At 33.9% G+C, this 25576-nt stretch overlaps 1 protein-coding gene across 6 annotated transcripts; it reads right to left on the bottom strand.

Moving 5' to 3' along the window:
- Positions 1–846: 846 nt before the first annotated feature.
- On the bottom strand, positions 847–24495 carry LOC113509022 (multiple coagulation factor deficiency protein 2 homolog). 6 transcript variants are annotated; one of them, XM_026892268.1, is made up of 7 exons: positions 24356–24491; positions 24069–24173; positions 18757–18795; positions 18157–18337; positions 17594–17636; positions 16794–16942; positions 847–1019 (listed from the first exon to the last, which is right to left on the bottom strand). In XM_026892268.1, the coding sequence occupies exons 2-7, from the start codon at positions 24165–24167 to the stop codon at positions 886–888; spliced, it is 645 nt and encodes a 214-aa protein (XP_026748069.1). In that variant the 5' UTR covers positions 24168–24173; positions 24356–24491; the 3' UTR covers positions 847–885. The 6 variants fall into 6 exon arrangements, with proteins under 6 accessions (XP_026748069.1, XP_026748068.1, XP_026748067.1 ...); XM_026892267.1 differs by lacking the exon at positions 847–1019 and adding an exon at positions 5092–5259; XM_026892266.1 differs by lacking the exon at positions 847–1019 and adding an exon at positions 6364–7132 and having other exon boundaries at positions 24356–24493.
- Between the last annotated feature and the right edge of the window lie 1081 nt (positions 24496–25576).

Raw genomic sequence — 25576 nt, 5'->3', positions numbered from 1 at the left:
AAATCAACCTTCCCACGAATGTAAAGTTTTACTTCTACGAAGGTCAAATCAACTTGCTACGAAGCTCCCAATATGCTACGAATGTCAAATCCACTTTCTAAGAGCACTTTTGCTACGAATCTCAAGTCGACCTTGTCCACTTTGCTACGGTCGTCAAATCAACTTTCAATCAAGACTTGCTACGAATCTGCAAGTTGCTAAGTATTTCTGTATCTCTCTAGTTGACTGAGCAAGTTGCTACGTATTTGTCTGTCTAGTTGACTGAAGTCAAGTGGTCGTACTATAGATGCTATATTTGCGATAGCTACGTGTATTACAAAGGTTTCATCATTCACATCGCGGGTTAGATTCCCACCTGTGATATGTATCCAATCCACAAATACTTGTTTCGAGTGTGTGTATCTCACAGTTTTTATTTTAAACATTATTATTCATAGTATGCATACATAATCCCTAAATATTAGTAGTAATATAAATGCGAAAGAAACTCTTGACTGTTACGCATTCACGTCTAAACCACTGAACTGATTTTAATGAAATTTGATACAGAGATAGAGTCGGCCTTGAGAAAGAAAATAGGATAGTTTTTATCCCGGACTTTTGAAGAGTTCTCTTGGAAACGCGATATAACCGACCTCGACGCGGGCGAAGCCGCGGGCGAAAAGCTAGTATGTATATAAAAATGAATTGCTGTTCATTAATCTCGCTAAAACTCGAGAACGGCTGAACCGATTTGGCTTATTTCAGTATTGAAATATTCGTAGCACTCCAGGGAAGGTTAAAACGGTCTTAAAATATGGAAATATTGAAAAAAAAATACATCTAGTAAAGAAAAAAAAAATGAAACAAAAATTAACAAGAGCAATATAATTCTTTCTTTATTATTTAACCCGTAGCAGCTCTGAATTCAGCGTATTCTATAAAGCCATCATTATTAGCGTCAGTTTGTTTTAACGCTCCTTCAACCATTTCCTCCAGATCTTTGTCCTGGTATAAAATGCCTTGATCCTGGTCAGCACCTAGAGTTAAACAAAAATACAATTAAAGATAGTTAAAATAATACATAATATGTATGTTCTAAATCCTAAAGAGACGATATGGTGCAAATCTATACTAATATATAAATCTGAAGAGTTTGTTTGAACGCGCTAATCTCAGGAACTACTGGTCCAATCGAAAAATTCTTTTTGTGTTGAAGAACATTCATCTACGAAGGTTATAGGCTGTATACCATCACGCTGCGACTAAAAGGAGTGAAGATACAATGGAAAATGTGGCAAAAACGGTGAAAAATATTCATCATCGACTGTTTCCGTTCAAAAATTCCTAACTTATACCTTCTACCACGGGGAAGAAGTCGCGGCAACAGCTAGTACATAATATGTAAGGATTAAAATTGATCACATTAGAATCTAAATACTGTGCTCCAAAACCCGAAGAGCCGATATGGGTCAAATGAAGCATTCTTCTTAAAACAGAACAAATGGAACTGTCTTGATCACATCAGTTAGATGCTGAATGCTAAAGAAACCACCACAACCACCCACAGAGCGCGACGTCGTAAGACAATAGTTTGTGTGATCCGCGAATGCTTGTCCCGAGTCTGGGTGTCTTTGTGCATGTGACTTGAATGTTTGTGAAACTCCCCGCGATACAAAGATTAAATTCCTTAATGAGGGAGCCGTTTTTTAAAAAGCATGAACCACTTCGTTGTTTTGAACTAACGAAGTCATCGTGGCCGGCTCAAAATGGAAGATGGAAGGACGAAACTCTATCCTTTAGCACGAAACTTTTCTCTGTTAGCCATCATCCACATCCACAGCCTTTATCCTCCCATTGCTGGGCACAGCCCTCCCCTTTCTCGTGCCAATTTCTACAGTCCTGTGCCAGCCTCATCCAGACTCGACCCGAGCAGTGGCGGGGTAAGGGCCATTGACACCCCGGGCGAAAATATTGTGGCGCCCACTTGAGGGAAGCAAAATCAAGTGTTAGTTTTTTGCTGATCCCAAGTAAAATTATATTAAGAATTTCATCTTTCCTTTAGCGTTACGTTTGGCGGTGGAAGTATTCCACCTCTAGCGTAGAGCACAGTTCTGAGGGTTTGCGCCAGGAGAGGCAAGAGACTCTAACTTCAGACCTTGGCGCCCCCCAGAATTTGTCGTCCTGGGCCATCGCCCCATCACGACCTCCCCCCCCCCCTAACGCCGGCACTGGACCCGAGACCTTTACTTTGTCATCGACCCATCTTGCTCCCGGACGACCGACGCTTCTTTTGCCTTGTCTTGGCCACCATTCTGTCACCGCCTTAGTCCATCTGCCGTCACTTCGTCTGGCCAAGTGGCCTGCCCAGCTCCATCACGCTGTTAGCCATAGACCGAGACAAACGGAAGGAGGAAAGAGTGGTCTTTGCACTGCAGTGATACATGGATTGAGTGGTCTCTCTATTAAAGTGATTATCAAGCGTCATTTGGTTGACTCGCTCAGATGGGAACATCACATTCGTGAATCTTAAATGCGCTTATCCTACGCGAGGATCGTACTTGTGACAGGCAAGTCAGTCAGGACCTCCCGTCTCTAGCTAGCTTAAGGAATTACGTGTAAAAGTAATGATATCTCCTACTCGCAGAATAAGCAATTTCATTTTATTAAACATCACGCTCAGTGCTATAATATATGCAATATACTGCTAACGTATACACGGTGATTTTTAGTCGTCTTACAAAAGCAGCCCGGGTCATGTATCCGACGTAAAATACCCCTAGGCGCGATTATTATTTTTTTAACATCAACTGAGACAATAAGCACGAAGAAAAATTAAACAAGAAAAGTCTGAAGATACTCTTAAATATGATAAAAACGCCGCCGCCCGCGCCCCTCACCATTGTTACAAGGCTCGGACCGCGCTCGCAACAGAGCTGTGTTTCTAAAAAACTACGAATTGCATCATAGTATTGAATAAAAATTGCATTTTAAATTTATTCAAATTTCATAAATACCTATTTTTTTATCATGAACGTGTCATTGTCATTGGATACATGAACTGGGCTGCTTTTGTAAGACGACTAAAAAATCACGGTGTATAATTAAATACTAAGGTATAAATGCTCACCCATCCGCTGACCAACATGAACAAGCTTTGCAACATCGTCAATCTCATTACGACTCCAGCGTACTCTTCTAAAGCTGGTGATATAACGGTAAAACGGGGTGAATAGAAGCTGTTTTGGGGTGGATAGAACCAGAGTTTTACTCAAATTTGGACGTTTAACAAGACCAAATATAAAGATTATACGAAAGTTCTCAAGCATTTCATTAAATAATTGTGTTTAAGCATTTTTGTGTAAGAAAACATTCATTAAACCCCCAAAAAATAATAACTTCTATTTACCCCTTGAAACTCTATTCACCCCGTTTTACTAATAAGAAGACACACAAACAGACATAAAGACAAAAAACAACACACAATACCAAGTCTTGGATATTTTGCCTGACATAAAATATGTTTTGTCATATGGTTGCCGCGATCAACTCAATTCACCGCTTAGGTTGCCATGGTTGAGTTAAGCGGGACAACCAAAGGACAGCAGGCTTTTAAACATATGCTTACAGGGTCTCTGTTTCTACCGCTCAGCTTTAGAATCAATGATATATGTATATCATCACCATGCATAGGGTTGATGCCTGCCGGGCCAGCGGGTTTGTCCGAAAGGGTTACCGCAACCCGGTACTTGACAGGCAAAGGAAGGAACATGGGTGGGTAGTGAGTAAAACTCTGATACTCCCTTCCGCTCAATCCAAAGCGGAAGGAATTATTTACAGACTAGCTGTTGCCCGTGACTTCGTCCCCGTGTGTGATATGAGTTATGATATATACCTGCCCTGTTTTTTTCACTGTATTTTCCATATTGTATATTTTCCATTGTATCTTCGCTCTTATTAGTCGCAGCGTGATGGTTTATAGCTTAAAGCCTTTCTCGATGAATGGTCTATTCAATACAAAAATAATTTTTCAATTTGGACCTGTAGTTCCTGAGATTAGCGCGTTCAAACAAACTCTTCAGCTTTATATATTAGTATAGATATAGATTACGCATCAGGAAAAAAAACATCGTCAAGCCAGCAAGACAATATATCCTTCAATATTTTATGCATTTCTTGCATCTTTATTTAATCGGGAACCAACATCAATCCCACTCATCCCGTCCAATCTTCAAAGTCAAAATGGGACTGGACTGACATAAGAAATAAAACATAGTTCGAAATATGAATAGCGTTTATTATCATCTAATTTTGTACTATAAGTTATAACAGATTCGCTAAATTCAGAAAAAAATACGATAAATTAATTTTAAAAATAAAAATAAAATTTTGCTAGTATTGTATTTATTCTAAGCGAGTTTGAAACGAAATTAAAACACTTTTTAGAAAAAAAACGAGAAATAGAAACTTTAAAATATTGTTTTAAATAAGTGGAAGATTTAAAAAGTGTGTGCCTCTCACACAGTAATAGTAGAAAATAGCTGAAAAATAAATAAAATGAAGCACTATAATAAAAAGCATAGTATTTTGTTGTTTGTCAATAGCACTAGTCGAAGAATTAATAAACAACTAATTCTACCAACTTATTTTTAGAATCGCAGTTATTTGAGTAAGATTATAAATATTCTGTTGTCTATAAAAATGTCATAACGTCACCTAATTTTAGTAACTGTCAAATTTCATCATCAACGAAATTTTATTAGTCGTCAAAATACACGTAAAGGAGTATAAAAGTTACTTTTATTTAACGAATTGTTCAAATAGAGCTTAATTATAGTCATATTTTAAAAACTTACACTTCAAAGCATTGACAAAAACGGTGTCAGACGTTTATCTTAAAAAAGAAATGACTACTTTATTCTAAGAAAACCATAAACAATTCTAAAAAAGCGATAAATGCAATATTAAAAATATTCAATAATCAATTGGCTTATAAAAAAATGTATGGGATGAAAGCAATTTTTTTAATTTATTAATGTCAATTATCTGAAGTTTAAACTTTCTTAAATAATAATTGAGTTAAAACTAAAGTTGTTTTTAATAAAACCGAGCTCTTTTTTCATCTTTCTATATTTTAAACAGCAACGTCCAAGTCCCTTAGGGCTCTAAATTCCGCATAATCTATATAGCCATCGTTATTCTTGTCAGCTTGTGACAACCCTCCGTCAACCATGTTCTGTAAATCTTCGTCTGTGTATGTTTTTCCAACGTCTTGGCCAGCTGAAAAAAAAATTTTTTTTTTTATTAATGGGCAATTTTATTGTAGACATTTTAACAATTGATAAGTGATGTATAAATTTGCAATACTGTAAATAAAAATAAAATAAAGTTTTAACAACAAAAACATGCATCCGACTTCAATTAAAAAAAACAGCTTTTTCACATTAAATGAAAAAAAATCGATCAGTTAATCCAGTCAGAATTTCTGAGGTAGCCAACATAATTGACGAATTGAGAACTTCAAAAATAAGGATGTTGCATTTTCGAAGTCTGTTGAAAATTTATAAAATAATGTACAGTCAAACGGACAAAATGATTTCTAGTGATAGTTTTATCTTATAAAGTTATAAAGCATTGACAGATTAACATTATGTAATGAGAAAATCATTTGCACATGCTCCACGCCCCATGCTATGAATAAATGCGGAAATAAATGTAATGTTAGAAAAATTACAAAGCACAAATAATTTCAAATCTTAGAAGAAAAAGCTGAAATGACTGTGAATAGCGCCATCTACCAGCCATCACCCAAAAGTTTATAAAAGCCTTAAAAAAGAAAAGAATTAGAAGTATAAAAATACTTATTGTTAAAATAGCAGTTAGTATCCAATATTCGAACTGCCTGTTACTCATGCAGAAAAACGAAACACAATTTGAGGTTATGAAAAACAAACGATGTTTTTGCCGCGCATTTTTATTTGGTACTTTTAAGTTCAAGGAAGAAAGTGACGCATCAAGGTAAGGAGAGGAGGGATATGTTCGTGAACAAATTAATATTTGTTATTTAACACTTATAGGTCTTAATTGACACATTTCTATTGAACATACGCGAGTATGCATAAGTAATCGGTATTACCTAAGTTGCAACACAAACGCGACAAGGAAGATTTAAAAGAATTACTTGCAGAAAGAATATTAAAGCGATAGAGAAAAGCGCTAGAACATTCAATAAAACAATTGTTGTAATACATAATTATTTATTTGATAATTTATAAGTGTCATAATATACAAATACATAAAAAGTTATATATATACCTTAAAGACTTAAGTAAAAAAAGAAAATAGAAAACTGGAATGTTACAGTAAATTATAACGCCTGATGTATTTTTTTGCACCTTTCAATTCCATGTGCATTGCTAACACTTTCTTGCCAGGCGCACGATCTTTACTCAAATTGCTAAAGCTTGATATTTAAGGTAATTCCAGCGAAATAGCAGCGTCTTTACGTCATAAATAATAATTTGAATCTTCTCTACATAACTAAATAGTGCAAATCCATTTAAAGGGTTTTCCCTTTAACGAGGCTGTAAAAGAATTCTAGCGACTTACGGCGCCTGGCTTTCACTGTTTTAAGGTCTATATTGATTACCTGTTTCTATAAGATTGTTTTTCTTCTTAAATTATACACAATATAGAAGCTACACAGACTATTTTGATCTATCAATATTATGACCGCAAAAATCTTATAAAGAAAGAGTTCTGACTTTAAAACTAAATATTTTTCAACGTTGTGAAATAAAAAAAAAACCTTTTCACCGAAGATTCCGTCGTATAACAACATAAAAATAAATATTATAAAAAAAACCATACCATCCAAACGCAGAAAACATAGTCCACAAAAACCTAGGGTGGGAATCGAGCCCACAACCTTAAACTTAGCAGTCCAGGCCGCTTACCACTACGCTAAGCTCATCCTACTTCTGACCTGCTTCCTTCACTTTCTCAGCTGTTTTTTTAGCTTTATAATTACTAATCCTATACTCCAAATAATCAACAAAGCCATCCTTGTTAATATCTGTGTGATCTAAGACGTGTTCCAATAGTTGTTCCAATTGTTCATCACTGTAAACCTCGTGGTCTTTGTCGACTTGTCCTGAAAATATTAAGATACAGTCTTATTATAGTAAATATAATTGTGAGACTTTCAGCTGTAATAGGGTATTTGAGAAAATAAACTCCGTTTAGTCAGACAGATTTCCAAAAAATATTGAATACGTAATTTTCATTTTATTTCGTAGATAAAAAATTAAGGGGTTACGGTGATTTAAAATCTTGTGTGACGTCACATACCAGTACGGTTTTCTTACTAGCAAGTGATGTTTTAGCCTCCACTGCCAATCCACTAGTGCTTTTATCTTCCTTACTTTTTAAAAATAGTAATAAAATAACTAATGCGCATTTGATATTTACTGGAAGTCTGTCTGACGGGGAATATACAGATTCATATTATTTCATTTAGTCTAATACCCTATTCAGAACGACGCAAAGACAAGTCATTTTGGTATGCGTTCCGCTTTAAAAAGCGTCAGCCCTTGTAGGTCCTGGGCGATCAATAATAAGGTACATTGCACAATTAATTATTTAATACCGGTATACTATCGCGTGCTTACAGGGACAACCGGGGGTAGATCAGTCTTATAATTAAGAAAAATTGCCGTTGTAAGTAAATGTATTTAAATGATAGAAGTAAGTCTTCTAATGAAAAAAAAAGTCTTAGAAAGTAATTTACAGGTACTTTTAATTACATTTCAATCTAAAACGTTTGGATAATCAAGACCGCAAACTTTCTCAGACATAAAACAATTTGATTTTGATTTTTTGATAACTTATAACCGACTCACGACTTGTGGCTTTAACTTTTAATAAAAACATGAATATAGTAAATCTATACTTACCCCATACAGCCCAGAATCTTATGGGTTTTGTGATGACAACACTTTTTGACAACATTCAACTGCCTTTCATTTTATAATCATGGTTTGACAGATAACAGAATACACATGAATTCAAAATGGCGTCTTGAACTTAGTGGACGAATATTTTATGTATTATAAAGTTTATTTTTTTGTATTTTTATAATAATTTTACTGGCTGAATAGAAATGACTGTTTCAGGAATTGTTGCTATAATATTGATTTAGCTCATAGTATCACAATTACAGATCACTAAAGACTAAAAATTAATGAATTCAGAAAAAAATGTTCACTATGGGTATTTCAACAACAAAATCTAAATAGCAAGACAGCTTAATTTTCAAGTATTATCGAATAAACTTTATTTTACACTAAAAAAATGAAGATAATTTCAGCAAGTTGAAATCTTGTGTGACGTCACTTATTGGTGTCACTTTTTACTGACAAGTGACTTTACGTTCTTACATAGCAATCTTTGACGTATCCCATCATGACAAGGTCTCTTTAAGAAGTAATATAGATTTTCTTTAGTCACACATAAATTAACTTTCTTTTACCTATGCTATTAAATAACTCAGTCGGTCATTTCTATTCAAAAGTAAGAACATATTATCTTCTACCCACTCAAAAGGCACGGTACGCGATTTAAACTAATACGACACAGAACATAAACTTAAAACTAAATTTGGCGCGTTCTAGTAAATAGTTTTATGCGCTTACATATTTTTTAACACAAAATATACCAAAGACGGACACATGCACACTTACCCACAATTACCATTTATATAAAATATATAATATAATATGTGTATCAATGAATAGGGACGATGTCCAATTTTTTTTCAATATCGTTCATGCATAATGGCTACGTGTTTTCGCCTGTGTGTAGTTTTTGGTGTTTCATTTTGAAACTGAAATTTTGTCACACAGACATTATTTATTTGAAAAACAGGGGTTTAAAAAGGTTTGTATCGAACACAAACCTTGCATGTTTTTCGTTAGACTTCAACTAGGTTGTGTTGAATTTAATTTATTCGACTCAAATCCACTTAAAAGAGCAAAAATATATTAAGATACCGCTTATATAATTTACTTTAATTTAATTTACCGCCATTGTACCCTAACATTGTATGTATTAAGAATCACTGCTGTAATTCCATGGTGTACAATAAAGAATATTCTAATCTAATATAATCATCCGAATACCAATATACTATTTTTAAAGAACGGTTTACGAGTCAATTTTTTTGTCCTTTCGAGACAAACTTAAAAAAAAACTTATTTTTTTTACATTATTTCTAAACTTACATTTCAAATGTTCAAAAAAAAACATTACTAAACTACAAAAAAACCGCATAACCAAAAAAATACATTTAATATTTCAATCATCGTTCTTCTGGCGTTGGTCGTAACGTTTTTTATACTCCAACCATGAAATATAGCCATCATCGTTGACATCCATGTCTTCTAAAGTCCGATCTGTCATTACTTCTAAATCCCGATCCTTTATTGACATAACGTCTGTATTTTCAGCGGCTGAAAATGTAAGCTGTTGACTTAAAACTAAGGCTGTCATTTTGGTTTAGTTGTTGATGGGTCTGACTGCTAAACCGGAGATCGTGGGTTCGATTCAAACCCAGGACAAATGTTTGTGTGATGAGCACGATCATTTGTTCTGTGTCTGGGTGTTATTTATCTATTTCAGAATTTAGAGATATTTAAGTATGTTTAGGTATCAGTTGTTTAGTACTCACAACGAGGGGTGTCCATAAGGATACCCCCGCTTTACCAAAAAAATGGCAAGCGTCGATTCCACATGAGGCAGTTTTTTTTTGTGAGGCAAGACAAGACAGTTTTGTCATTTGTGACAACAAATCTTTCTGTCTTAAGCGTCTGTACTCCGGACACAGACTACTTTCTTATCTAGCCCACTGTCCCAATTCTGGGCAAAGGCCTCCCCTAAATCCTTCCACGATTCTCTATCCTGGGCCACATGGAACCAGCCGGCTCGGTAAGCGTTTAGATCGTCTCGTTTTCAAACTAACTTTAATATGATTTTTTGGTCCCAGATTTAAAGGCAATGGGAATAAGTGTCGATCAACTTCTTTTGTTATAAATTTGATAGGTTTTAAACGAGTTACATTTTGTCAAGTCCAGTCAAATGGAATGAATAAGATTTTTTAGAGGATTTTTTTGGCTCAACCAAACAGTCTCTAGTGTACGACTGGCCAGGAGATTCCAGGAATGGAATCAAACATGAGATTCCTTCATGCCTCCCACTATGGCTCAAGACAAACGGACCGCATATCACCTGCAATCCAACCGCAATATGCAGTGTGATAGCATGCCGTCTGCAATTGAACTGCAATCGGTCTGCACGTTTGGTTTGCAGTTCTATTGCAGTCGTGTCAACTGCTTTCAAACTGCAATTTGCGGTTGGATTGCAGTTGACATGCGGTCCATCTCTCTAGAGCCTATGCCGCCGCCCCCGCCCCCCCTCTAACCTTTAAGCTAAGTGGCTAAGCTGACACTGGTTCTCCGCCCTCCGCATCCAGTCCGAGCTAACTGCCTCTTTTTGGGAATCCTTTACAAAGTTGTTTAGTCAATCATCACTCCATTTGATGGTACTCGCTTGAAATCTATCCTTTAATTTTTTTGTCAGTACTTGAAGTCTACTACAAGTATAGAGTTATCACGTAATGGTACAAATAAGGTATTAGACTAAAAACTTGAATTGGTCTGTCAGGTAGATTCAAAAAACATTTGACAGACGTAATTTTTTTTAAATTTACAAAGATAAAAAGGTTTTTATTTATATTAATACGAGACGTATGGTATGGTATGTAAATACCAGTACAGTTTTTAGTTAAAAGTGACATAATTAGAACAAATATCAAAACGCATCACCATCGTTGGCGATTACTATACTTTTCGTAAACCTGACAGACGAACCAGTTCTTTAGTCAAATACCTGTCAAAAATTAAACTAAATATCTAAACTACAAGCAAAATTCAAAATAAATTGAAAACATTTATTAAATGCGTCGTACAAGTCACACAACCAAAAAATAAAAAACGGAAAATAAAAAACAGTAACTAGCACTATTTACAGTCAAGATCATACATTACAGGCAATTGACAGTAGAAGTAGGTAGGTAATAAAAAATAACAGCGAAATTGCACAAGTACTGTAAAAATATAAAATGTTATTTAAATTGACTGCACAAATTGAGGTCACCACGCCAAACCTGAGCGCGACGTGTTGATTTTATCCCCGCGTAGGACAAGCATTTGTGTGATCCACGAATGCTTGTCCTGAGTTTGGGTGTCTTGTGCATGTGACTTGAATATTTATGAAACATACGACACAAGGATTAAATTCCTTAAGTACAGAAGCAGTGCCGGCGTTAAGGGGGGGGGCGTGATGGGGCGATGGCCCAGGGCGACAAATTCTGGGGGGTGCCAAGGTCTGAAGTTGGAGTCTCTTGCCTCTCCTGGCGCAAACCCTCAGAACTGTGCTCTACGCTAGAGGTGGAATACTTCCACCGCCAAACGTAACGCTAAAGGAAAGATGAAATTCTTAATATAATTTTACTTGGGATCAGCAAAAAACTAACACTTGATATTGCTTCCCTCAAGTGGGCGCCACAATATTTTCGCCCGGGGTGTCAGTGGCCCTTACGCCGGTACTGTACAGGAGTTGATTTAAAATAGCAATACTTGTGCAACTTCCTCTATCAGTCAACGTAGTCAATTTTCACTATTCATCAGTTTAAAAAATAAATTCATAGAAAAAAAATACTCTCAGAAAAGTCCCATTAAATGACTTATAAAAAATGTGGATCCAGCTTATTCTAGAATATATGAACACCATCACTATATCAGATTTAAAGGAAAACATCATTTAAATGGAAGACTATGTATATTATTGAGCAGATAAAAATCAAAATATACATATACATAAAAAAAGAAATATTCAAGAAAATAGTTCTTATGATGCACTAGATTAAAAATCTTTTTAAAAATTGAAACATTTTCACTTTTAATTAATAAATCAAATTAAATGTATCTATTTATAACAGTTTGCTATGTACTGATTCAGTTAAAAAAATGTAATTAAACATGGAATTTTATTCTTGAAACTTTTATGTCAAAATCTGTCACGTGACATTTAAAAAAATATCAGTTTATTTCTGTGAGATTTTTAACTTTTGAAAGCTTGTAGGAATGTTAGTTTTCAAAAACTGTTTTGATGGACGAGTAGTTTAAAATCTAGAATTATGTGTAATTATATTGATCGTTAAGGTTCCGCCAAAATTTTATTTAAGTAGGCAAGTAAAAGAAGTAGAAAATAAAATATTTAAAACATAAGAAAATATATTTAAGATCAAAATTACGAGTTCTTATATTGAGTATAAAACGAAAAACAATCAGATCATTTTATCCATTCTTGTTAAAATAAGAAGAAAACTAAAAAAAAAACTAAATTTAAGTTTTCAAAATCAAAACTCTATATAAAGCAATCGGGTATAAAATACTACCGTTTATCAACTAAAGGAAAAATACCAATATACAAATATTCAGAAAATTTGCAAACAACCAAAATTTACATAAAAAAGTCGATTAGGATATCCAAGTATCCGTCTTAAATTTAGTATTCGGCCTGGTATAACTACTGGATTTTCAAAAAATAATATTTCTATAATTCACAGGATACTTCTAAATAGTATTTTGGCAAATATAACCAATATTAAGATGTCTACCGCTTAAAGTCATATTATGATTGTGAGAGCGAGTGCGCAATATTCGTAGCGTCTCTTATCCACACCGCAATAATTATTACTGAGTTGGTAGACTCGGGTAAACACTGGCATTACAAAATTAAAAGCCGAAACTGAAAAGACCGAATTCGGCTTTCATCAAAATGGGATATTAAATATTCGGCCGTAACATACATCACTATTGTTTAAAGTATCTTTAACTTCGCTCTTACAAAAAATATTCATTTATTTCTTTTATAAAATATTTTTGTATAAAAAATCTCTTTCAGTACATTTTGTTTCGGAATGTTTGTGTGTTTGGTTAAGACTAGATTTAGATTTAAGGCCGGATATTGTAACATTGATACTTTTTAAGTGGCACTTATTTGTATATCCGGCTTTCGGCAAGCATTTGTGTGATCCGCGAATGCTTATCCTGAGTCTGAGTGTCTTGTGCATGTGACTTGAATGTTTGTGAAACCGCGACACAAGGATGAAATATCTTACTGCGGGAGTCGTTTTAACATGTCAGTTTAACATTTATTAAGTTTCTTTTTCTACAAAAATATTATTTATTTTTTAAAATAACTATCGTGAGACTGATTCATTATTAAATGATGTAACGGTTTACTCACGCGTATTTATCGGGGTAGCCCGACTAGTTTCGGACCCAACCGGAGTCCTTAATCATGAGTTCGACTAGCGATCTCGCCGCGTCTGCTCATGATTAAGGACCCCGGTTGGGTCCGAAACTAGTCGGGCTACCCCGATAAATACGCGTGAGTAAACCGTTACATCATTTAATAATATTATTAATAGAAAAATAATCTTTAAATATTATATTGCATTGAAAACTTTATTAATAACAGTCTATCTAGCCTCAACCAACACATCCTAGAACTTTTGTTTAACAACATGTGTCACACAATAATTATTTCATATTGTAACAGTTTATTCACACGTATTTTCCCCACGTTTTTATACACTCACTTTTCTTGTTTGTTTGTCGTTCCGGTTGGATTTTTGCAACTCAATTTGAGGCACTTCGCAATAAGCTAGCAGGCTGAAATTTTCAGGGTAGCTTCAAACCCGATGACAATGCAATTTACAACTATAAAACGGCTGGACCGATTTTGATAAAATGTTAATGGAGTGTCATTTAAAAACGTGGATTTTTTGATTTTTTTAAATCTATTAATTATTTTAAGAACAGAATATCTTTAGGTCTTAAAGTAATATTACAGTTGGTGTATAAGAGAGATGGCGCTATATGAGTATTGCGCTATCACTGTTCCACAACCATTATGATATTACTAAGGTATCAACACTCTATTTCATCCCAATAAGAAAATACGTGTAAATAAACCACTGTATATAAAACAATTGCAGATACAACTCTATGCCCGCTATGTGTGCGTGCGATTGACAGCGACTGTTTATTATGTAAGCTTTAATTAGTGTGACAGTGACACGCAAATGACAGCTGTGTTAGTACACAACGTCACTGTGTATTTACGAGGTTTACACACACATAGCACCGAGCAAAGATAAATAGAGTATTTGACTAAATCTGTTTAGACCGTTAGACAGATTATCAAAATATATTAAATACTGTCATTTTATCACATCATTAAAAAGTGATAAAGATAAAAATCATTTAATGTGAAATTTATGGTACTGGGGGCTAGTAACATCACTTGCTAGTAAAAGCGTACTGGTAAGTGACGTCACACGAGATTTTAAATCACTGTATCCCCTCATTTTGTTTGTTGACAACATAAATTCAAATTTTAAAATAGGTTTAAATTATTGTATGCCAAAATGGGTTGATTGTAATACTGTATCATTATTATTTAACACTTGTAAACTAATCAATCAACATAATAAAGATACTAGCTAAAAGGCAAAGTACGCATTTAATATTTTTTTTTAATCTGTCTGATTGAATAAACAGTCATTTTTTATCAAATACCCTTTTGAAAATACAGTTTCTACTATTGCCCTTGCTTCTGCTGGCTCTTTTGCTGTGCTCTCACGAATTCCGGATAGTCAATATATCCGTCTCTATTGTGATCATCCATATTTAATATTGGATCTATTAAATTAACTAATTCATCATCACCAAAGATTTTCTCTCCAACGGGCGGAGAGCCTTGCTGTGGTGGTTGTTGCTTATGACCTTGTTCTGATTAAAAAAAAGTTCAAACGTCAATGTCGATTTGACAGTTGATGGGCGCGAATTTTTTTTAGATGTCAAAATTTTGTTGATTTTTTTTTAGGTTAGAGTATATTGTTGCGAAAATAAATGGTTTTGATATCAAATTTATTGTTGGTTTATAGTTTAGTTTAGAGTTTTCATAGTATTTTGGTTCGACAAATACGTTTCATTATATTTGTACCGTATTTTTTAGGTTAGATTTTTATAAAATTCCAAGCGTTTTAAAAATATTCAGGGAGAGGTTAGAAAACGTTTGTTTTTACCGTAATAGCATATAAATATAAGAAATTGTAAGAAATAAAGTACATATGATAAAAAAATAATATTGGTTCATAAATATAGATATGTATACCCAATGTTTTACCGAATGTGGTGTGTTTCGTTTCGTGAATGCGAGGTACGTGAGGCGCGGTCCAAGCGGCGTCACGAAGGACATAAAAAGGAGACAAACACACAAATGAGTTTTCAACCTGTGTATGTTTGAGTGTTGCCATTTTTATAAAAAAATGTTTTTTTTTTCTTATTGTACTCTTGGAGAAAGATTTTTTGGTAATGCTCAAAGCTTTTCAGGGTTTTGTCTAAGTAACGAATTGACTAATAATTAAGATTGCTACAGTCAGTCAAGACAATTATTTTTTTCAATTTATTCTTTCATTTAAAACCCTTCTTTTATAAAAATGGCAATAATCAAAAAAACAAAAATATTAATATTAGCATGCTATAATACTAAATATTTATGTTTCCATTTTAAACGACAATAACCCAAACATTAACCCAAACCATGCCGTACAAAAATACACAAAAAATACCTAAAAACCAAATCCAAAAAAAAACTACAAAAAAACATATTCTCTAGAAAAAAGCTAAAAATTGAATTCTATACTCCTTCGTCTTCAAAAATCCCAATTTAAAATAACTAAAAAGCATTTTATTTATACTAATACCCCCCTTTGACAAACTAATTAACCCCGTTTTGGATTCACTAATAATAATCTGCTTGTCAATCCTTTTATGCTTGTACGGAAACATATTTAATTATATCGTATCGAATATTACTGTAAATGAGACTAGCTATTCACAAATAAAGTTAGCATGAGAAATTATGTAAAATTAACTAATGAGGTTTTTTTTTAAGTTAAGATCAAAACGTTGAATATTTTGAGAATAAAAAGTTAATAAGTAATTATAAAATACTATGCCTGTCCTAATTCGGAGGTCGTGGGTTCGATTCCCACCCAGGACAAATGTTTGTGTGTTGAATATTTGTTCTGTCTGGGTGTAATTTATCAATATTATGTATGTATTTAGAAATATATAACTATATTTATCAGCTGTCTAGCACTCACAATAAAAGCTTTGCTTAGTTTGTAACTAGATGGCGTTGTGTAAATGAAATGAAATCATTTATTCTGCAAATAAGATATTTTATCACTTTCAAATGTCTTTTTTGAGAACGCTGGAGCCGAAATCTCCTAGCTGACTAGTAACAATTATACAATATTATATTTTTTTTAGAAAACCCTGAATAATATTTGCCTTTTATGACGACCTCCGTGGTCGAGTGGCGTACGCACCGCTTTCAAGGTGTCGCTATCTCGGAGGTCCCGGGTTCGATCCCCGGTCGGGCCAACGTAAAAATTCACATTTCTACATTGTCTCGGATCTGGGTGTTTGTGGTACCTTCGTTGTATCTGAATTCCATAACACAAGTGCTTCAGCAACTTACTTTGGGTTCAGAACAATGTATGTGATGTTGTCCGCATTTATTCATTATTGATTGATTACTTTTTTACATATTTTCTCATGCCAACGCCAAGCCTAAGTATACAAGTCCCTACGCATATACATACAAGTACGACTTACCGTGCCAATGTATAAGTGACTTGATAAGCTCGCAGCCGTCCAACTTGTTGTTGTTGTCTGCGTCGTGCATCTTGAAGTAATGGAACTGTAGCTCCTGTTCCGACATCTTCGACGTGTCTATGGGTACTTCCATGTGTTCTTGAATATGGCTGGAAGGCGGGAATGAGAATTATGTTTTGTTTTTGAAGTATTGTGGATGAGAATAGTGTCAAAATTAATCTAATTTACGTTCAATCATCGGTTCATTCATGCATTCATTGATAGCGGAATAGGGATGAAGATTTTTTTTTCAGTGTCCCTCTTGTGGTCGTGTCACAATGTTTGTCCTCAATGTTCTCCTAATCCACTTAACCGATTATAATAAAATTCGCTCACCATGTGCAGTTCGATCCAACTTGAGAGATAGGATAGTTTAAATCTCAAGTTATAGTCGCAATTTCTTCCAACCACGCGGACGAAGCGGGGCAACAGCTAGTATGGTATAAATTTTACGATATCGGTACGTCACAAGCTCTCTCTCCTAAACTTTAAAGCAGTTTATCTTTGTCAATTTGTTTTTCGTTGATCAGAAAAAGGAAAATAGGAGTGTTGAATACTATTTAATTATCTAATTAAGGAACTAGATAGATTATCACTTTTTAGCCCTCGTGCATTTCAAATCCTTCTTTCAAAACGCGGAAGCTATGATATTTCTAAATCTATAATAATATTGGAAAAATCGATGCGCCCCTGGGAATCAAAAGCTGGATATTAAACCTTGTTACCTACTGTTTAAGTTATAAATTAGTTTGAAAACTTACTCTCTCTCCTGAGCAATGTTGGCGGGGTTCAAGAGTTGGGGATCTGTAAGAAAAGGGTTTTTTTAAATTACTCTTTATAACAAATTATGTGTAAAGTAAGAGGATGGACTAACATGTAAATTGTACCAATTATTAACGGGTTTTTTTCTGTATATAACGGTTGATGATGGACGGAAAGACAGTCGGACAGACGTCCAGACTGACAAATGGATCGATCACAGGTTAAGCCACGCTTGATACGGTTGGTCCGTGCATGGGTGTTTCCGAGTTTCGGATAGCAAGTTAAACTGTGGCTATTATCATATCCTTGACGGTCATTCCAGATAGTCAGAAGCTAGAAAGTCTGACAACCAGTCTAAACAAGGGGTATCGTGTTGCCCAGGTGACTGGGTTGAGGAGATCAGATAGGCAGTCGCTCCTTGTCAAACACTGGTACTTAGCTGCATTCGGTTAGAATGGAAGCCGACCCTAACATAGTTGGGAAAAGGCTAGGATGATGAATAAAATATATGCATGACAAGTGTCTGTAGTGTAATAAATTGGGATTTAATAGCACCACTCACCGCCATGATGGGCGTGTCCATGCTGTTGCTGGGGTGGGGGCTGTTGGAACTGCTGTTGAGGGGGTTGCTGTTGCTGAAACTGCTGCTGTTGGGGCGGCGGCGGCTGGTACTGCTGTTGCTGGGGCGGCTGTTGGTACTGCTGCTGTTGTTGATGCTGGGGCGCTTGGAATTGTTGTTGTTGCTGTAAGTAACATGTTAGGTGTTAAAGTAAATGAATAATGAGTTTTTAATAAGAGTAGCACGCAATGAACTAGCGTTGTGATCAATATAGAGAGAGCGTAATTAAATACAAAGACATCTAGTTAAATATTGAAAAACTTAATTATGGTAATATCATAATTCAAGAATGAATGGACAAATTGGGGTAATTTATTGTTTTGGGGGTGTATCGGTTCAAGGCTATATTTATCCATTTGCATTCTCACGGTATTGGAAACCACTGCGCGATGTGAACTGAAGTATACGCGGACGGAGTTACGGGCAATAGCTAGTTAAGAATAAAAACCACTGAACCAAATTTGTTTTTTTTTTTATCAGCCCATAGGCTACTTTTAGGATGGTAATGGTGGTAAATATTTTAAAAATGGCGTTAATTCTTACCTGTTGCGGTGGGGGCGGGGGCGGGGGCTGTTGATAATTCTGAAACAGAAATGAAACACATTATAATAAACATATACAAAAACATATATCATACTACGGATATATATACACATAATGTAAGTTATAGATCTTATTTTATGTCAAACCTTTTTTTTTAAACCTATTTATCTGCAATAAAGTATAAATACACTTGGCAGTAGACATTAAACTTTTTACTTTCTAATAAATAAAAAAACAATTAAACAAAACTCATTTATAACCTTAAGAGCCATTTCACATTTTTTCCCGAATTGTTAAGACTTTGAGCTTCTCTATTACCACCTTAGGTAATATCTAGAATTTATTGAACGAATATAAAATGTAGGTTAATCTTTTATATTGACGTTTAATGAAACACATTTACTAAAATCGCTTTGTTTTATTTGTAATGACGCATCTCCCACAACCATTTTACTGAAAAATTGCCGCAGAGTCAACTTCGGAGTCCTGAATCTATCAATAATACTCATAAATGAAACTTAAAAAAATACATACAGGGTCAGACATGTATTTTTGTAGTCGTTTAATGAAATAGATTCCTGAATTTTATTACCATTAATGAGTAAAAAAATAAATTCTTCGACCAATTTTTCACTTTTATTTTGTTTTTTATACGTGTTTTTTGGTTGAAATACGAAATAATTGTGAAAATAAAATTATTCCAAAATAATCTATGTTCTTTACACAATCGAACCCTATAGTTATTTTGACAATATTTGCATAAATTTTGTCAAAATATCAATTTTAACATCAGTCTAAATCACAATAAATTACTAAACGTAAGTGTGCACCGATCAGAACGGCGCGAGCGCCCGTCGCGGAAGGACCTGTGCAATTTTTTCCGTCGTCCCGATTTCCGAGCGCTCACGAAATAAAGTGAATATTATACTACGACCACATAATTTTGATCCGCTTTGCATTTTTTTTTTTTCGTAATTTAGATTTTGTTTGTTTTCACATATTGTTAAGATGTGTTTTTTTTGTAAAATAATTATATATTTTTTTATTAATTGTTTGTAATAAGTAAGTAGGTATATCAGTTGTCTGGTTAAATATATTTATTTTTATATTTTATTTGATTTTCTTTATTTTATATTTAACATTGATTTATATGTAGATATCGGAAATTAATAGTTATTTTTTAGCATTTTAGAATGATAAACCGTCTAAACCGCATGGAAGAGGGTAGCACTTTTGTATTTGATTCGACGTAGACGACAAGGAAACACCGGCCCCATTGTACATCCACCCCGTGTTCTATTTTACCATTTTTTTATAAGTATCATTTGCTATAAGTATTTTATATAATACCTATCAGTGTTTCTTTGTTTATTTTATTTAGCGTAATGTGCAAACGCATTACGCTAAATAAAATATTAAATTTTTCATAATCTATAATTTTTACCAAAACATATTACAATAACGGCTCAAGATTGTTTCGTCGGTCTTGACTCTCATGTTACACTGTTTATATTGCATTCGTGTGACTCGCTACGCACACAAAGACAATGACGCACTCTTTTGCCTAAACTTGAGCGCAATCATTTTGTGAAATGGCTCTTAATAATAATTGAGTATTCACTTTTAACTATTTAATAAACATTAATGGTTCATAAAAATGCAATACTTGTTATAATTAAGTGTAAGGTAATAACTGGCAATTTATAACCTGTTTAAAAATTAATAGGACAACTACAATCAATCTATACTAATATATAAAGCTGAAGAGTTTATTTGTTTGTTTGAACGCGCTAATCTCAGGAACTACTGGTCCAAATCGAAAAATTCTTTTTGTGTTGAATAGACTATTCATCGAGGAAGGCTTTAGGCTACAAACCATCACGCTGCGACTAATAGGAGCGAAGGTACAATGGTAAATTTGGAAAAAACAGGGCAGTTATAAATCATAACTTATATCTTCTATCCACGGGGACGAAGTCGCGGGCAACAGCTAGTGTGATATATTAACAAGCTTTTATTTAGTTTCACTTGTCCTGTTGTCTGTGTGTCTGGGCCTCGATTCTGCTATTTACAATGGCCGATGAATGAATGGAAATTAAAAATTGAAATTCGTTGTGTTCCGCCTCGTACTGAATGTCCAATTATTATGTTGGCAAAATCCCCTTGTAAAACAGTGGTACTTAGCTAAATCCGGTTAGACTGGAAACCGACCCCAACATAGTTGGGAAAAGGCTAGGCCGATGATGGCTGATGGATGATGAAGATGTGATGGCAAAATGCTTACAATAATACGAATAGTCATTATCATTCCCCTGCCCTTATTCCAATTATTATTTGGAGTCGGCGCAACATGTCTTCTTCTTCCATACCTTTCTATCTGACGTCATCTCACAAGAAACACTCTTAGCATCCATCTCGAATAATATATACAAGTAGCAGTTGCCCGCGACTTCGTCCGCGTGGTCAGAAGATATATGTTAGGAATTTTTGAACGGAAGCCCTCGAAGATGAATAATTATCCCTGTTTTTTCCACTTTTCCATTGTATCTTCGCTCCTATAAGTCGCAGCATGATGGTATATAGCCTAAAACCTTCCTCGATGAATGGTCTATTCAATACAAAGAATTGTTCAATTTTAACCAGTAGTTCCTGAGATTAGCGCGTTCAAACAAACAAACAAACTCTTCAGCTTTATATATTAGTATAGAAGTATAGATAGATATATGTAGATAATACGAAGTGTCAAATTTAATCCAATTTCCATTCATTCATCGGTAAATGTAGATAGCGAAATCGGGGCCCAGGGGAACCTCAGTGATAGGATACCCTTTTCCATCTAGGTGCCACAAAAACGTGTTCAATAGTATCATTTAAGTAGTGATAGAGTAACGAGACGTGACAATTAAGAAAAACACACACATACACATGACATTCTTCAAAGAATGCTTCGCGTGCAAAATATCTGTGTTCATGCAAATCAGTTTTAAAATGAAGACACAATTAGCATACGTTACATAATGTGACGTCATGATATCAATAGATAATTTATTCATAACAAAAACCTGTATTTAAAGTTTTCTAACAAAAATAAGATGTCCTTTGATTGTCTTTACGTGTAAGAAAGAAATAAGTGACACTGTTTTCAACCGGTTTCAAAAAGCAGGATGTAGTTCCCGATTCGAGTTGACTCAATCCCCGCGTAGGACAAGCATTTGTGTGATCGACGAGTGCTTGTCCTGAGTCTGGGTGTCTTTGTGTATGTGACTTGAATGTTTGTTTGTCGTTCCGGTTGGATTTTTTCAACTCAATTTTGAGGCACTTACCGATAAGCTAGAAGGCTGTAATTTTCAGGGTAGCTTCAAACCCGATGACAATGCAAATTACAACTATAAAAACTGACAAAACGATATAAAATTTGACATTCAAAACGTGGGTATTTATATTTTTTAAATCAATTATTTTATTTTTGTTAAAAGTTGTCGAGGACGAAAGTCTTTACAATCGGTAGTATTTAAAATTTTATCTTGTTTAATTTTAAGCCTGCAGTATATAATTCTCGCGGGCAAATTCGATTGCTTAGTAACTAATACCTATGTTTGTAAAACCATAGGAAACATATACATTATCAGCAGAACGAATGTAATATAACCTATGTATTACATTTGACAAATTGTTATTCTATGTAGATTAGTGTTATGTACAATTAAACCTAATTTTACTAATGATTTTTTCTCTTTTAATTATCAAAAAAACTTGCACTAAAAGTATTTTAAAATCTTTGTATCGTGGACACGCACAAGGCATTTTTTTTATAAGAAGATCTCCTATCCTTGTATCGGGAGGTTTGACAAACATACAAGTCACATGCACAAAAAAGGTAAGTCTCAGCATTCGTGGATCTCGCAAATGCTTGTCCTACGCGGGGATCAAATCAACACATCGCGCTCAGTGGGTTTGGCACGGTGACCTCAATCTCTCGTCTAAAGTGTCGGTTTCGACTCGCACGCCGCGTCGGCTCATGATTAAGGACTCCGGTTGGGTCCGAAACTAGTCGGGCTACGCCGATACATACGCGTGAGTAAACCGTTATTAAATAAATACGTATTTTTGTCTGTTATTACACTGTTAAGACACAACTTACTATTATGACAAATATGTATTTACATGCCTAACAGGAAAAGACACTATAATGTAAGTAACTGACTGTCATATTATAACCTTTAAACCTATATGCATCAGGGAACAGTTTGTCTAAGAAGATAATCAAGGGCAGTTGAAACAAATTTGATTCAGTAATCTCGAGAAAGAGTATTTCGAACATACAAAGTTTTATAGTAAACAACAATACTAATGACATAATTGGTTATTTGTTAATTGGTATTGCAACTAATTGTAGTTAAGAATTTAAGAAAGTTAAGTAAATAGTTAATTAAAAACTTATTAGTAATTTAAACATTAATTGTCTTTGAGTAGTAACAATATATTTCTGCAATTTATGGAACTTTCTTTCACTTCCCACAGGTGGACAAAAGAATTTCTTGTGTCTTTTCATACAACATTATGTTTTAGAACAGTTTTCTAAGTTTTCATTACTACATTTAACTTACTCTACCATCAATCTAGCTTAAAAGTACAATAGGTATTTTCAAGTCAAAAAAGTTATTAAAATACTAGCTGATTTATGAATTTAAACAATCTAAGGTGTTACAAATAAACTTGAAAAAAATATATTGACATCGGTCTAGCTGTTTAGGAGCTCAGTGACATACACATATACAGTAAAATATATATCTTGCTTTTGATTTATTTTTTAAATATTGTTACTGTTTTAAAAAAATATGTAAAATTGTTTTGCTTGATAATCAACTGGTTTTTCCATTTAATAAATATAAGGATAGTGTAATGATACTAAAATAATCATTGATATTTTATCTAGGTTGTGAATGAAATACCTAATTTTAAGAAATGAAATGTGGTCGAGTTATTTTTTTAAGTAATTTATGTAACCAAGTAAGCACTCATGACACTATAAATGAATAGGTTTTCTTATTTTATCTCTTTTGTGAAATGATAATCAAACTAAAAAAGTTTTCATTTACATAGCCTTATATTTATCACTTTTTTTACCTTATTAGCATTCTACTCACACATATTTGTCATATTTACCTAACTTTTTAATAACTTTTTGACAGAAGAAACTTTTGTTAAGCACTTCAACAAACACATCTGTCACTTTCACTTTTTCATTTCAGAAGCATGATATGTAACATTCTGCCTAAACAATGGATTGTTTTAAAAGAAATTTGACTTACCTGGTAATTCTGTGGCGGCACACCAGGGGCTACCTTCTGCTGGTATTGCTGAGATATACTACACTGCAGCAAGGCAGCAAAGAACAAAAACTGCAACATTTTATTCTGAAAACAATAATTGAACACATTGAAACTAAAAGTCAAGGCACCGTGTCATACGAAAAAAAACCTATCAAACAACTTTTAAATAACTTACCGCGGCAGGCAAAGGCAAGTAATAAAATTATGTATTCTTTTTTTAAACTTTTCATTCAATGTTGCGGGAATGTATGGAAAATTAATTTTACCTGTGAATGTAAACTTATGACGTGGAGTACGGGCGATAATATCCTTATCGAATTGATTTATTGATAATATAATTCACTATTAGTAGCGTATGTCGATGTGTTTCGCAAACGTTTTCAAAAAGATACCTGGCTGTGGATTTTACCTACACGTCACGTCATTAGACGTTTGACGTTGACATTTACGTTTCGTTTCGCACAGTACTTTATTTCTGTTTTGAAACTCAAAAATAAATATAGATGAAATACAAATACGCAAAAAAATATTTATTATTCAAATAAAATAACATAAATGAAAAGCTAGGTATGGTTTCTCATTTTCAATAACATTGAACTGAAAATCAAATAGCAATGTTGCCAACAAATACACAATATTTAAATCCCCTTCAAATAAAAATAAATTATTAAATATTTAAACAATGTGAACAAATATTGAATATCATTACTCTTCTATTTACGTAAATAAATTATTTATGCAGAACTATAGCTATCGTACAAAGTGCCGTGTCTTTCTTCCACAACCCCCGTGCTTACTTTAAAAGCTTATATATTATTAAAAGTAAAAGCTATTCAGACACTAGTCAATGACCTTCCCCCATTCCTACCGACCTCGATCTATTATTATTTTCAAAGAATGCTCAAGAAAGGCTTCCCAGGTTGCACTTTCTTTGTTCGTAACTTTTCTTGCCCTTACTGGTTGTTTTAGTTAACGAAATCGTAAACTCTACAACTATTACAAGATTAAATATCAAGTTCTTTATAACTGCATTTGCAAAAAAAACAAGATATCCTTACTTTTTTTTCTTCAAATATTATTTATTACGTGCCTTTACTAAAAAACACTTATGTTTATCTAGCCTTAGAGCCCATAGTATTGATTTTTCAGTAAAACGGGGCGAATTAAGGGTTTTTTGAGGTGGATAGAAACAGAGTTTTTATTAAAATTTGGACGTTTAACTAGAAAAAACATAAAGATTATACGCAAACTCACAAGTATTTCATAAAGCAACTGTGTCTAAGCATTGAATGTAAGAAAATATTCATGTAACCCCCTAAAAACACTATTCTCTATTCACCCCTTGAAACTCTATTCACCCCGTTTTACCGTTAAGCATTTTTTTTTTAAACCTAACCAACATAACAATTACAACTATTTGGTAGGAGAAGTGGAATTACCTTACTTGTAAACTTAACGATAAGTTAAAATATCGTTGTCAAAAAGCA

Source organism: Trichoplusia ni, chromosome 3 (genome assembly GCF_003590095.1).
Source record: "Trichoplusia ni isolate ovarian cell line Hi5 chromosome 3, tn1, whole genome shotgun sequence".
NCBI lineage: Eukaryota > Metazoa > Arthropoda > Insecta > Lepidoptera > Noctuidae > Trichoplusia > Trichoplusia ni.
Note: the sequence above shows the minus strand (reverse complement) of the source record. Positions and strands in the feature narration are given on the sequence as shown.